The sequence below is a fragment of the Meriones unguiculatus genome, chromosome 7 (genome assembly GCF_030254825.1).
Source record: "Meriones unguiculatus strain TT.TT164.6M chromosome 7, Bangor_MerUng_6.1, whole genome shotgun sequence".
Classification (NCBI taxonomy): domain Eukaryota; kingdom Metazoa; phylum Chordata; class Mammalia; order Rodentia; family Muridae; genus Meriones; species Meriones unguiculatus.
In genome coordinates, this window is record NC_083355.1 from 17,139,361 (window position 1) to 17,153,151 (window position 13,791).

At 49.4% G+C, this 13,791-nt stretch overlaps 1 protein-coding gene across 4 annotated transcripts in view; it reads right to left on the reverse strand.

Annotated features, from left to right (window-relative positions):
- Window positions 1–5,030: 5,030 nt before the first annotated feature.
- The window catches only part of Myl4 (myosin light chain 4), a 38,466-nt gene continuing 29,705 nt past the window's right edge, over window positions 5,031–13,791 (reverse strand). For all 4 annotated transcript variants that reach the window (XM_060386563.1, XM_060386564.1, XM_060386565.1 and 1 more), the window contains exons 3-8: window positions 11,547–11,574; window positions 7,253–7,402; window positions 6,795–6,968; window positions 6,262–6,339; window positions 5,999–6,042; window positions 5,031–5,147 (exon numbers count right to left, since the gene is read on the reverse strand). In XM_060386563.1, the coding sequence (XP_060242546.1) occupies window positions 6,014–6,042; window positions 6,262–6,339; window positions 6,795–6,968; window positions 7,253–7,402; window positions 11,547–11,574 (459 nt within the window). In that variant the 3' untranslated portion in view covers window positions 5,031–5,147; window positions 5,999–6,013. The remainder of the gene's footprint in view (window positions 5,148–5,998; window positions 6,043–6,261; window positions 6,340–6,794; window positions 6,969–7,252; window positions 7,403–11,546; window positions 11,575–13,791) is intronic.

Here is a 13,791-nt window from a genome sequence, read left to right on the forward strand (position 1 = left end):
TTAAAAGTGGCAAGCGTGCTTTCACCTATGTCCAGAGCCAGAACAAGACCAGAATTCCACAATCTCTATTTGAACCTTAGTTTCGTCTTTCGAGACAAAGAGATTAAAAACACTCAGACTGTAAAGACGGAAATGCGAAGACGGAAATGCATCACTTGTGGGGGAATGAGACTCAAGGTAGAACAAACTGGAGAGCGAGCAGACAGGCCCTGTGCACTCACTCAGGTATGTTGGCCTGGAAGAGAAGAAATTCCAACTTGTGTTTTCAGGAACGGTCCTAAATTTTTTTTTTTAAATGTAATTTTATCTTTAAGTCACGAGAAAAGGGTGTGTGCACATGGGCACAGGCGCCTGCAGGGGGCAGAAGAGGGTTTCAGAGCTGGACACGCAGGTAGTTGTGGGCTGCCCCAAGTGGGCGCTGGGACCTAACTCGGGTCCTCTGCGAGAGCAGTACACACTCTGAACGGCTGAGCCAGCTCTCGGCTGCACGGTGTTAGACCTTCACCGAGCCAACTCCGGAGACAAGTACAGAGGAGCAAGTCTTAGGACTTTTCCTCTAGTAGAATAGCCTACCTTGGGAAATAATGACCCCCATGTTAGGGTAGGTATGAAGGTGTAAATCAGGCATTTGTGTTGCATGGGTCTTTCTTTGCTGCTTGGTTTTGGAACAAGGTCTTACTCTGTAGCCCAGGCTGGCCTCAAACTCGTGGCAATCTTTTCTGTTTGTTTGGGTGCTAGGATTGTGGAAGTGAGCTGTGTTACAGGGGTTTTAAGGAAAGGTTGGAACTAGACAGAGGCTGCCCTAGCCCTGAATACCCCAGCGGTCTGACCAGAGCAGGAAAGAGAAGTGTGGGTCTTTCCCGCCTCTCCTCAGATATCTCCTCTCCCCACCTCTGAGTGGCGGCATGCATCCCTTCCCATCCCCCCTCCACCCCTTTTCCTTTCTGTCTCCATCTCAAGTCCTATTCTCGGGTAATCTTCCTCATTCTTCTTTCATTATTGTCTCTTTTTAACCAAATCTTAAAATTCATGGCAACGCATATAGCTCTTGCTTTTCTTTTTTCTTTTTTCTTTTTTTTTAAAGTTGGGATTGAACCTAGGGCATTGTGCATGCTAGGCCGGCAGTTTACTACTGAGTAATATTCTGGCCATGTATTTTTATCTATCTATCTATCTATCTATCTATCTATCTATCTATCTATCTATCGTGAGTCATATGTCTCAGACTAATCTGGAACTTACTATGTAGCCAAGGATGAGTTTGAACCTCTGATACTCCTGTCTCTGTTTCCCCGGGAGTGCTGGGATTTCAAGGGTTGGCCACCATGCCTGATTTTATTTTCTTTCCTTTCTTTTTTTTCTTTTTTCACTCTCCTTCAGGCAGCATCTTTCCAACTAAGCTGCCCAACTGGTCTCCTATCCCATGTTTCTTTAGGCACCTACAGATACATGCACACACACACACACAAAACATGCATACACACGCACACAATTAAAATAATTAATTAATTATAGCAAAAAAGTTTTAAAGATGATCCCGTCCACCCTCTTACCCTAAAGGCTATGGGACTAAGGCTAAGTGAGTACATGGTTTAGGAGTCAAATTGGGTCATGCCGGGAATCCATATTTCCACAACAGTGTCCTCTGTGTGACCCTCATTGCAAAACCTTGTAATGAAGCTCGCAGGCTAATTAGTTGCTGTGTTTCTTTTAAAATAAACAAGATCTCCATTTGTCTAAAGGCCCAAAGATACGCTGAGTGACTTCTGAAATTTCTTCCAGCCCTGGCTAAGAACTGTGGGCCTCCCACTGGAGGCACACCGCTGCAGCTCTGCCATCTAGTGGTGAGAACTAGAAACTGCGCCTCCAGCCATCGGCCATACGCTATTACCTTAAATGCCCCAGAAACCCGAGTTTTTGCGGGATACCAAACACACGGTGGCACTGTGCTAAAACACTGCCTTCGGGTCGACGCTAGAAATCTAAAGGGTCTCTGGTTCTGATACCCTCAGCTCTCAACCTAGTGACTCTGATAAGGAGAACAAGCTGAGACCTCTGCTCATCTCTGACAGCGGAGAAGGGGCAAGCCTGCCTCCGACCTTGAAGGCGTAGGATAACTTAAGTGTTGCTCCTCTACTGATCAGCCAGGCGCCCCCTTCCGCAAGAGTAGCAAGTCTGAGACCTGCTCCACAGGAGGGCATTCACATCTGACCCGGTAAACCCGGCCCAAAGCCCACGGCCTGGGCGGTCACAGGCCCTAGCGAGGAAGCTAGAGCTCTCGCGCTGAAGCGATGTGATGTGTTTGTCGAGTTGCCTTCTACCGGCTTTCTCCACTCCTACACAACCCAGGACGCTCGAGCTGGGAGTGGTGCCGCTGTCCGTGGGCCATTAATTAGTGCAATCAAGGCACTCCCTCACACACAGAGACAAGCCCGCCATGGGATTCTAAATTGTGTCAACCCGGAAGTCTTTGGGGGCTTTTGTTGTTACCGATGGGAACTGGACCACAGACGCTAGACAGGAGCTCACCACTCCTGGTGAATAGCAAGGTTCCCAGCCCTTGCTATTCCTATTGTATCTTAATGTCCTTGAGTGGGGACCGTAGCGCCCACCTCCTGGGCTCCTGGGAATGGCTGTGATCTGCTCAGCACAGGGACAGGCACAGAGTAGGAGTTCAGGGCGTTGGTGGTGGTTTTTACCTCAAGGGACCCTGTTTCATGATCACATCATCTCTAAGGCCCACTTTCCTCATATTCTCCCCACAGCTCAGCAGAGTCTGGGCTGGATCAGGAGCTCCACGCAGAGTTGGGAATAGGGAGGGTGCATTGGGGAGGGGGAATGGTCAGGCCTGCCCCAAGCCAGTCTCTGTCCACTGCCTCCGACTCATTCCCTCTGAGAAGGGCAACTTTAAACGAGGCTGCACATCCTCTCTGGAGCAGACGGCTCCATGGAAACCTGAACTGAGACCTTTGCTCACTGTCTTATACCCTGGATGGCAGAGAGGAACCTTATGGTACCTTCAGTCATTCTTCCTTCCTCATAGCTGCCAGGTATCCCATCCGTCCATAGGATGGGGCCGGACCAGAGCCTTCCTTAAGTCTTCCGCACTGAGGTAAAAGGACAGGAGTTTCTTCCATCTTCACATGATGGCCCCCAACACGGAAAAGGGAACATATCGGTCATAACGTTCCTAAAGATGTTAACTGAGTAGGAAACAGTCCTGAGCTTTTTCCCCAGTGGACAAGACAGTGGAGAAAGAGCAACCATCTTAGCTCACCAGATAACAGCATAAAAGGGGCCTAAGATCCTGGGGGTGTGAGCAGCATGACAGTGATACCAGGCCTGGACCTCAGTGGGAAGGAAGCCAATGAATGCACGTCAATTTGTTGTTTGAGTCTGGTTTGGTTGTTTATTGAGCTGGTTGGTTACTGTTTTGTTGTTGTTTGTTTTTTAGAGGTTTTACAGATTTATTTACTTTTTTCCTTTGGTTTTGTTTCTTTGTTAAAATTTTTATTTAAGTTTACTTATTTTACATCCCAAGGGTGCCCCCTCCCTTGTTTGTTTGTTTGTTTTTAAAACAGGGTTTCTCTATGTAGCCCTGGCTCTCCTGGAATTCACTCTGTAGACCAGGCTGGCCTGGAACTCACAGAGATTCACCTGCCTCTGCCTCCCAAGTGCTGGGACTAAAGGTGTGGTGCCACCATACCCTACTGATATATTTACTTTTGTGTGTATGAGTATTTTGCTTCCATGTTTGTCTGTGCGCTATGTGTATGTGTGTATCTGGTGATGAAGTCAGAATTGGATCCCCAAGACTTGGAGTTGCAGACAGTTGTGAGCCTCCATGTGGGTGCTGGGAACTGAATCTGGGTCCTCAGCAAGAACAGCCAGTGCTCCAGAACAAACAGGGATGAAGCAGGTACCAGGGGCTTCACACTCGGAAGAAGCACCTCATTGGTCCACATCAAGGAGCCGGGACCAAAAAGCAAACCATGCTCTCTCGGGAAAACACAGTAGAGTAATCTCAGCTCTAAAGGGGATGGCAGTTCTGACACAAATTTCAACAGGGATGACACGAAATGTAAAGGACAACCACAAAAGGACAAATGCATGTGTTCATTTATCTTGAGTAAACCATCAAAGCCACAAAAGTGAAACATGGAGCGCTGATTGACTGTGGTAGAGGCAGGACTAGTGAATGCTCATAGGGAAGGAACCCAGAGGCTTTTGCATGCTAGGAAAGTGCTCTGCCATTGAGCTCACGAGAATGTTTTTTTTTTCTTTTTAGGAGGGAGAGAGAGAGAGAGAGAGAGTTTACCGTGGGTTCGAAAGTGTCCTCAGAGGCCAGAAGATGGCATTGGACCCCCTGGAGCTAGAGTTACAAGTGACTGGGAACCTCTGGACATGGGTGCTGGGAACCAAACTCAGGGTCCTCAGGATAAGCAAGCAAGCATCCTTGACCAATCAGCCACAACTCCAGCCTCACAATGTGAACATTCTTGTTTTTAAAATGGTTATCATGCTGAAGTCTGTGTTCTAGGTGTTTATGCATGTTTTTAAAGTGCTGGGGCTCTAACCCAGGGCCTCACACACACTAACCAAGTATTGAGCTAACACTTTTTAATTTTTATTTTAGAAGCAGGTTCTCATGTAGCCTGAGCTATGTAGCTGAAGATGATCTGATCTGATCATCATCTGTGTTTCCAAAGAAGGAGAAAAAGGAGGAGAAGGAGTAGCAAAGGCTCTGTGTGAAGAATCCTGACACCCAGGTATCCCGCTCCCCTAGGGTTAAGGGTAGAAAGGGAACTTTGTGGATCCTTCCAGCTGCAGACCCTTCAAAGACCTCCTGCCCATGTGTCCGGTGCCACTATTTCTAGATCCTTGGCCTTTTAAAAGTCCTTGTCTCCCCGTTCCAAGATCCAACTCCATTCTCAAGAACACAGGGCCTCAGGTGACAACTATACACACACACAAATTGACTCCATTAATTAGGTTTAAAAAAAAAAAAAGCAACCACAACAACCAAGGGATGGACGAGACTCCATACTGGGGCTCTTTATTTACAGGGAAGGTTGTGAGCCTGTGAGGCCGGGGACGGGAATCCAAGACTCCATGACAGCCTGCATGGGTCTCTCAGGACCAAGCACCTGAAAGAAAGTGCTAGATGAAGAGAGGGTGTCAGTCTCCCACATCCCACGCCCTTGATCACTGGGAGGGCTCCACACCAAGGGACTGAAGGCACAAGCCAGAGGCTTCAGTCTGGGGCAGGGCTTTGTCACGCCCAAGAGCTTGTGCTGTGCCTGGGTCTGAAAGACACAGGGAGAGACAAGAAGGCACGTCCTGGTTGGAATTTGTTTTTGGTTTGGGGTTGGTTGGTTGGTTAGTTTTTAGTTTTTCTTTTGCCAGCTTGAGTTATCTGAGAAGAGGAAGCTCAGTTGAGAAAATACTTCCGTCAGATTGCCTGTAGGCAAGTCTGTAGTGTTTCTGTTCCATCTTGATTTGGTTTTTTGTTTTTGTTTTTGTTTTTGTTTTTGTTTTTTTGATTAATGATTGATGTGGGAAGGTCCAGTCCACTAGAGGAGGTGCCACTCTTGGCCACCCCTGAGTTGTGTAAGACAGCAGGCTGAGAAAGCCATGAGGAGCAAGCCAGCAAGCAGCATTCCTCTGTGGCCTCTGCTTCAGCTCCTGCCTCCAGGCTTAAATTGCGGCTCTGGCTTCCCTCCTGGATGGAGTTTGACCTAACAGTTGTGAGCTGAACAAGCCTTGTCCTCCCCAGCTTGTTTCTGTAGTGTTTCTCATAGCAAGAGAAACCCTAGCTCAGACAAGGCAAAAGACAGGGCGGGGCAAGAGAGAGGGCTACCAAGCTAGTGCCCCCACCAAGCTGGTAGCTCAAAGCTGCCCTCTGGTCTTGGCCCCATATGCCGGGCACAGAAGACTTCCCAGGCATGTGGTGCTGCCCGTAAGCCCAGAATGACCTTGAGGAAGGGATAGAACTCACCCGGAGAAATCCACTTTACCCAGACATGATGTGCTTGACAAATGCTAGGAAAAGGAAACAAGAATCAGCCAGGGTGTCCCTTGGAGCTCTGCCCTCCTCTCCACTTCTTAATTTTAATGTCCCTTATTCCAGATAGTCACTCCCAAGACGGAAAAAAAAAAAAGCATCCGGTGGGAATCTGCCACAGTCACCTGATAAGAACAGTACCCTCCCTATGCCACTCCCTTACCCTGGCCACCCCGGAAAGCAAGGAAGGACCATACCTTCATAATTGATGCAGCCATTGGCATCCTCCTGCCCAGACAACAGCTGTTCCACCTCTGCCTCGCTCATCTTCTCTCCTGAGGGCATGGGAAGGAGGTCTCAATGGTAAGTGGCAGGGAGGGGAAGGGGAAACTGAAGCACTCATCAGGCTTAAAGCCCACCCTGCGTCTGAGAAATGGTTAACACCATGCCTCAGTGAAGGCTCTGGAACGTGGGGTCATGTATCTTGGGACATACCTCTCCCCTCTGCCCACAGCATGGTGGTGAGGGCAATGAAAGAGGCCCAGAAGCCATGCCAGGCTTCACAACCTCTGCTCTGACACCTGCTCCTCTACCAGCCTCTGGTGCTTGCTGGGCAAACCCAGGTCGTGGGATAAAGGAGGCGGGGTCCCATAGAGTCCAGGAAAACAGGCCCTGGGTTAGGATTTGCCAGATGCAGGGACCCTTATAGCTACACCCCACCATACACCGCTTGGCCCCCCTCTTCAACAGCCACTCTTGTGCAGCTTTCATTCCCGCCCAGCTGACATACCCAGGGTAGCAAGGACATGCCGAAGTTCCGCCCCCATGACCGTGCCGTTGCTTTCTTTGTCAAAGACCCGCAGCCCCTCCACGAAGTCCTCATAGGTGCCCTGCTCCTTGTTGCGGGAGACGTGTTGCAGGATGGGCAGGAACGTCTCAAAGTCCAGGGTCTTGGAATTCATCTCTTCCAGAGGGCATGAGGGCAGACAGAGACCACCACGTAAGCAGATGCTCAGGGCAGGAGAGGGCCAAGAGGTCTCTTCCCAGCCCCAGCCCCAGCCGCACAGGGCTTAGGCCCCAGCTGCTTCTGGATGAGACACCCCATCGGTGGCAGGCAGAGTGACGGAGATAAGCCACCAGGACTGAAGAGAACAAGTGTCTGTCTAACCCTGCGCCGGCTCCAGTCATTAGACCACGCTGTAATGGGTGCTGAAATCAATCATATTTAGCCATCGCCCTCACACTGACCTTCAGGCTTGGGTTTGCCCAAAACGCGCAGCACCTCTGCGTTGGTGGGGTTCTGGCCCAGGGCCCTCAGCACGTCCCCACACTGCCCGTAGGTGATCTTCATCTCTCCCGTTGGTGTCCGGTCAAACAGTGAAAAGGCCTCTTTGAACTCTGTAGAGAAACACCCAGCTTCAGCCCCCTGCCCCAAGCAAAGGCAGCCAGCGGCTGCGGTTTGCTTGATGGAGTGGTTAAGGGTGTAGCCGCTCCCTTCAGCCACTGTCTCCAGGCTGCCCTCGGAAATGGTTCCCACCCCATTCCTGACAGCAAAGTCACCCGGGGACCCCAGGACCTACCCTAGCATGGGTCTTTGGCTCTCCTCTCTCGGTCAGTTATAGGATTTGACTATTTCCCTGTTTCTCCTCGCCCCACATCCTTCCCTGGTATACGTTAGTCCCTGACTAGGAAACAGTGGAGAAGTGAAAATATTCCTGCCAGGAGTGAGGCTTCCCAGGTTTTCAGCTTGGCTCTTCCTAGGAGAGTAGGAAAGCCAGGCTGGGCCTCAGTTCCCTCCTGCTCTGCCCTTTCTCCCTGTCACTGTGAGTGTCTCGGGAGGTGGCAGGATGTGGAGACAGTTTGCAAAGTGACAGGACTTATCCAAAAGTCAGCTATTGTCAGTACTGCCTGTTCCCAACTGAAAGAGCTCCATGGTCAGACAAGGTGACATTGGGGCCACAGTCAGACCATACCCGGCCTGCCACTGAATCACTGGTGGCCTTGGGTAAATGGACACCTCTGTGGGTTCTCTGCTTCTTAGCTTTAAGTGGGGACACAATGTCCACCCGCATGGATGGCTGACGGGAGCAAAAAGCGTGCCCAGTGTGTGCTTCACAGAGGTACAGAATGGACCAAGGTGGCTCTCAAGTCCCCTGCCTCTGGGGCTAGCTCAGTACAAGAAAGGCCTGACACCTTGCAGGTTGCAGAGCAGGTATCTGAGGGGCAAGGCCAAGTTAAGACACCCCTGGGCTCTTTGTAAATAGCCCTCATTCTTCATAGGTTGGTTTGCTTTTGTTTTCTGAGTCAAGGCCTCACGTACGTAGTCCAGGCTGACTCCAATCATGCTAGTAGCAGAGGATGACCAGGCATCCCTGATCCTCCGGCCTCTGCCTCCCAAGCACCGGGATTATAGGCCTGTGCCACCAGGTCTGGCTTAGTTCTCCGTCAGTTTGGATTCAGTTAGTTTATTAGACTATGACCTGGCGGTGACACTGAAGTCACCTCATGCTGTGCACAAAGCAGTGGACAATCGCAAACCACAGCAGGTAACAACAGACTGCAGCAACGAGGTTGCTGCCCCGTAAGGCAAAGGGCCCCATGGCAGGACCAGAGAAGTCAAGAGTTGGAAGCCAATGCTGGTGGGGTTAAAGCAAATCAATTAGGCAGACCAAAAACCAAAGAACGCTGAGTTGCGAGAGAGGCTGCCTTTAATCATTTCCAGGTGTTTTAGAACTGCTTGTTTCCTTTAAAGGCTGCATACGAATAACAAATTATTCCACACTCAAAGCGGATTGCCCCGGACTTCATTGCGTACAGCTCTGCCTGCTGAGGACCCCAGTGCACGCATGAAAACACTGATGTCTAGAGTTGCTACTAGGAATGGCAAAGCCACGGGTACCGGTGAGGAAACAGAGGAGTCAGCAGTCCAAAGCTTGTTCCTGTATGGGGAGGTTTGGCCAGCATTTCCTACTTTGTGGGTTCCTTTCCCTCTTCTACCCTTCTCCTTATTAACCCCCTAACACTAGATAGGAGAGGAAAAAAGGATAGAGGGGAAAGGGAGTCAAGTCGTCCTTAGACTTCTTTATGCTGATTAGGGGCATTGAGTTCCTTGGGGTGAGTTTGATCTTCGCCGTCAGGGTAGCTAATTTCTTCTGGTTTCTTGGCATACGACTCCTTGACACACCACAACCAACCAGTGAACAACACCAACCCTGCCTCTCCGGGCCCTGGCACTTACATATACTCTGAAAAGTTTCCAGAATTCCAAATGCCACACACTCACAGAAACTCTCTGCAGCTGGCAAAACCACGCCCCCGCCAGAGCTGAAGCAAATCACAGTCAGCTGCTGTGCAACAGCCTCTTATCCCCACACCTGGGATTAAAACAACACAGTCCCATAACATCTCTGTGTTTTTTAAAGAAACAGAAATTGCAAAATTCTCACTACAGGGAGGTCTGGGCAACTTGGAGCCATGTCACCCAAAGACTGCAAAGCTTAGAAGAATGTGGCAATTAGCTCCAGATAGACAAAGGGTGATGTAGACAAGATGCTGAATGGTCATAAAATTTCTGAGCTGAACAGAACCAAATAGCCTCATTTTGAAGATGAGAAGATTAAGTATTAAAGAAGTAATTTCTGGCCTGGAGAGGTGGCTCAGTGGCTAAGAGCGCTCACTTGTTCTGTCTATCAGATGACCAGATTTCAGATTCCATCACCCACACCAGGCAGCTCACAGGAGCCTGTAAATCCAGCCCCGAGAGTTCTGATGCCAGCTTCTGGTCTGGGAGAAGGAGGAAGAAGAAGAGGAGAGTGAACAACTTCTTATGGCTCATAGAGGAAGAATCAGTAACAATAAGTCTCCTGATTCCAAAGAATGTTCTTTCCATTATAACACAAGAAAACCATTGGCTGGGGCTGAGGATGAAGCTCAGTCAGCAGAGTGCTTGCCTCGAATGGATGAAGTCCTGGGTTCAATCCCCAGCCCCACAAATACAAGGTATGGTAGTACACACTTACAATACCAGCACTTGGGGAGTGGAGGCAAGAGGATCAGAAGTTCAAAGCCATTCTCAGCTAGAAGGTGAATTTTTGGCCAAGCCGGGTTAATTAGGACCCTGTCTTAAGAAAAAGAAAAAAGAAAACCACTCACCAGCAACCATAGCTTCACAAAAAAGCACACGAAAGGACAACAGGGATGAAGATGAAAGAAGAAAGCATCATGCTCCAACATGAAGAGAAGTGGCTTCAAAGCCAGGGTGTGAAAGGTTACAGAGAGCAAAGACCCCAGCCTGAAAATCTTCAAGGAGAGCAGAACTCAGCCAGTCATCCTGGCGAGCTTTCACCACGAATCCCCTCGGGCAACGAAGAATCTGATTATTAATTGAGTTTCCAGACCTCACTTGTGCCACGGATTTGACATCGTGGCAGATGCATGTATTTAACTAGAAAGCAAAAGGGTTTCTCCGCATCTACAACTGTTGCCTGACAGTGTGTCTCCACAGGGCACCACCAAGACGGATTCCTGTCACCAGTTCCAAAGCACATGTGCCGGCGCTCATGTTCTGTGTAAACTGAAGCACTTTCTCAGAGGGAAACTGACAATTACTACTACTAATCTTGCAACTTAAGTGCAGGCCCCCTTTCACCCAGGGCCAGGAAGACCCCATGCTAATGTCCCCCAAATGGAAACAACATCAGTCTCTCTGATTAGTTAAGTACATCCATGTGTGAGATGTCCCAAGATCTAACTTTTTCAAACTTTATTTTGTTTTTAATTATGTGTATAGAGGGGAGATGGAAGGGGGGGCACAGGAGCTGACGTTATAGGTGATTGTGACCTGCCCGACATGAGTGCCGGAAACCGAACTCAGATCCTCTGCAAAAACAGTGCACAACCCTAACCACGGAACCAACTCTCCAGCCCCTTGAGATTTATCCTCAAGTTGCATTTACTGACGCTCCATATGAGACTGAGAAATTGTCTCTGTTGAAAATGAGAAGAGTTGGTGATGGACACCACAGACGAACCAGTGTGCCTGCAAGTCACCGCTGGCTCTGCCACCAGCGTGGGTGGACGTGTCACAGACTTCCTTCATAATGAAGGAGTGAGTGCCCGTAAGCTAAGAGGGTTTCCTGCATCACAGACAGAGAAAAGGACTCCCGGGTGACTTGACAGATTAGGGGCATGATGGAGAAGCAAAGGGATCAGTGTTTGCTGAGCATCAACTACTTCTAAGCCCTCTGAAAGGACGGCTGAAAGCAAAAGTCTAGAATCAGATACACGAATTTGAACCCTGAAGACCCCAGGGCTGGCTGTGTGAGAATGGACAAGGCACCCAAATTCTCCAAGCCTTGGTTTTACTTCCTGTTAGATGGGGGCAGGGATAGCTTCTGTACCTCGTGGGGTTGTTTGAAGAATAAAGTGAGTTGATCCATATAAAGAGCGTAACAGGCCTGCTCGGGTGTAATAGTCACGGTTACCACAAGGGCCACTTACTCCTCTGGAGAGTGCAACAGAACACGGAGTTGTTCCCACTCACCTTCGATCTGGTCGGCACTGAAGTCTATCTGTGAGGAAAGAAACACAGGAATGAGGAGGGCAGGGACTCTAAAGGAAGTCCAGTCACCTCTGGCAGGCCACTGATGAAGAGGGAAGGAAGGACCCTGGGCTGAGTGGAAACCAGTCTCCTGGGGAATGAGCCAGACTGGCTGTCTATGAGGCAACGCAGCCTTCAAAGCACTATCAAAACTAAGGCTGGGGGCTGGGCAAACGGTTCAGCAGTTAAACCCACTTGTTGCTCCGGAAGAGGACCCAAGTTCCGGCCGTAGCACCTACATGGCCACTCACAGCCTCCAGTTCCAGGAGGTCCCTTTCCTGGAATCCATGGGCAACAGACATGCATACATGCAGACAAAACACTCATACTCATAAAATGAACAAACCTTTTAAAACGCAAAACAAACAAACAAAAAAACACCATCAAAAGGAAAAGAGAAAGAAGTTATCTACCTACATCTTTCTAGAGCCTACAGTGACTCATCTTACAATTCCTTTGGGGTCAACAGTAAATTCCTCCTCATTGTAGTCAGCTGCTCTCACTGTCATGCTCAAGCTCTTCCTAGTCCCTAATCCCTGACAAGATGTTCTTCAGGCTTTGGATGCTCACTACTGCTCGCTCTGGGACTCCCTTTTCTGCCTGTCAATGCACGTCAATGAATGAAACCTTTCCCTTCGGCCATCCACACCAGCTTCCTCCCAGGCACTCTAATAAGTCACGCGGCCTAGACTCTGTCAGGGGCTCACCTCACCTGTGCGTGCCTCATGAAAACCAGGTTTCCCCAGGGCGGAGGTTTTTATTATTATCGCTCAAGTGTTTGGCACATGGTGAGTACTTAAAAATATTGTGTTGAGTGAATGAGTGGATTTGGGGTTCCCTCCACCCCCGCACATGCTGAGTACAGAGCATGGGGCGGGAGGTTCTGCAGACGGAATGAGAAGACCAAGCATGAGTCATCATTTTGACAGGATCGTGGATGTCACTTTGATGTCCTTCTCCGCTCCACTCTACCCTGGCGTCACCCCCAGGGCATTCCATGTGCCACCATTCCATGCCTGCTCTGCCTCTTCCTCCGGCACTGACACCACGGGGGGGCCGGGGGGCTCAGTCAGAACACTATGCACAGGAGTGGTTTTGCCAAGTCTGGAGGTAAATGAGGAGAAGAAAAAGAGGAAAAGCCCCTGCTACACTATGCTGATGCTCTGAAGGAAAGGTCACTTTGCCTTGCTCTGACATGTTTTCTGCCCCCAGGAACAGGCATGTCAAAGAAATCAGGGCAGAAGCACATAGCCTGATCACGAGGTATCCTGACATACTGAGCACAGGTTTACCTCTGCTCTCACTTTAGTCAAGGAATCTGCCTCTACCTCCCTGAGTGCTGGGATTACAGGCGCCAGGCTAGTCAAGGAATCTTATAAACAAAGGAACTAGGTGAATATGTGAACAGGGAAATGGCTCCTAAGAATACTGCTGAAGCTTTTCTTTCCTTCCTTCCTTTCTTTCTTGCTTCCTTTCTTTCCTCCTCTCTTCCTTCATTTCTTTCTTTCTTCCTTTTTTCCTTTCTTTCTTTCTCTCTTTCTTTCTTGCTTCCTTTCTTTCCTCCTCTCTTCCTTCCTTCCTTTCTTTCCTTTCTTTCTTTCTCTCTTCCTTCCTTCCTTCCTTTCTTTCTTCCTTTTTTTTCTTCCTTCTATTTTAAAGGATGGGAAATCAGGAGAGGTGACTGAGTGGAGGGAAGTGATAGGCAAGAGGAGACACTGTTCACGTGATGCACTGGGCAGCTGTTGTCCAAACAACAGGACCTTTAATCAGCATGGCCTTTAATCAGACAAATCAGAAATAAAGGCTGGGGGAGGAGGGTTTGTGGACACAGATGGTCTGCTTTCAGGAGAGAAAGATGGTGCAGAAAGCTTCCGGGTTCCCCACCAGGAGCCACACAACCAAGTCCAGGCATGGAGCAACTGCCTTCACCTCTGACAGGCCGATCCTGCTAAAGACCTTTAGAGCTAATAGGTGTTGACCCTTGCTTGGCTCAGTATTGTATGGAGTTTCTTATGTGGGCTCTGGTCCTGAGAAGACTATGGTGGCCCACATGATTAAAGCCTTAGGTACAGGGTCTCTGCCTGTGTGTCACAGAACCCTGTCTTGTTCCCATCACCCCCCAGCTTTGTCTCGAGGTTGAGTTCCCTGAGGGGGCCCACCACTCCAGACCTGACATTAATAGCTCTTC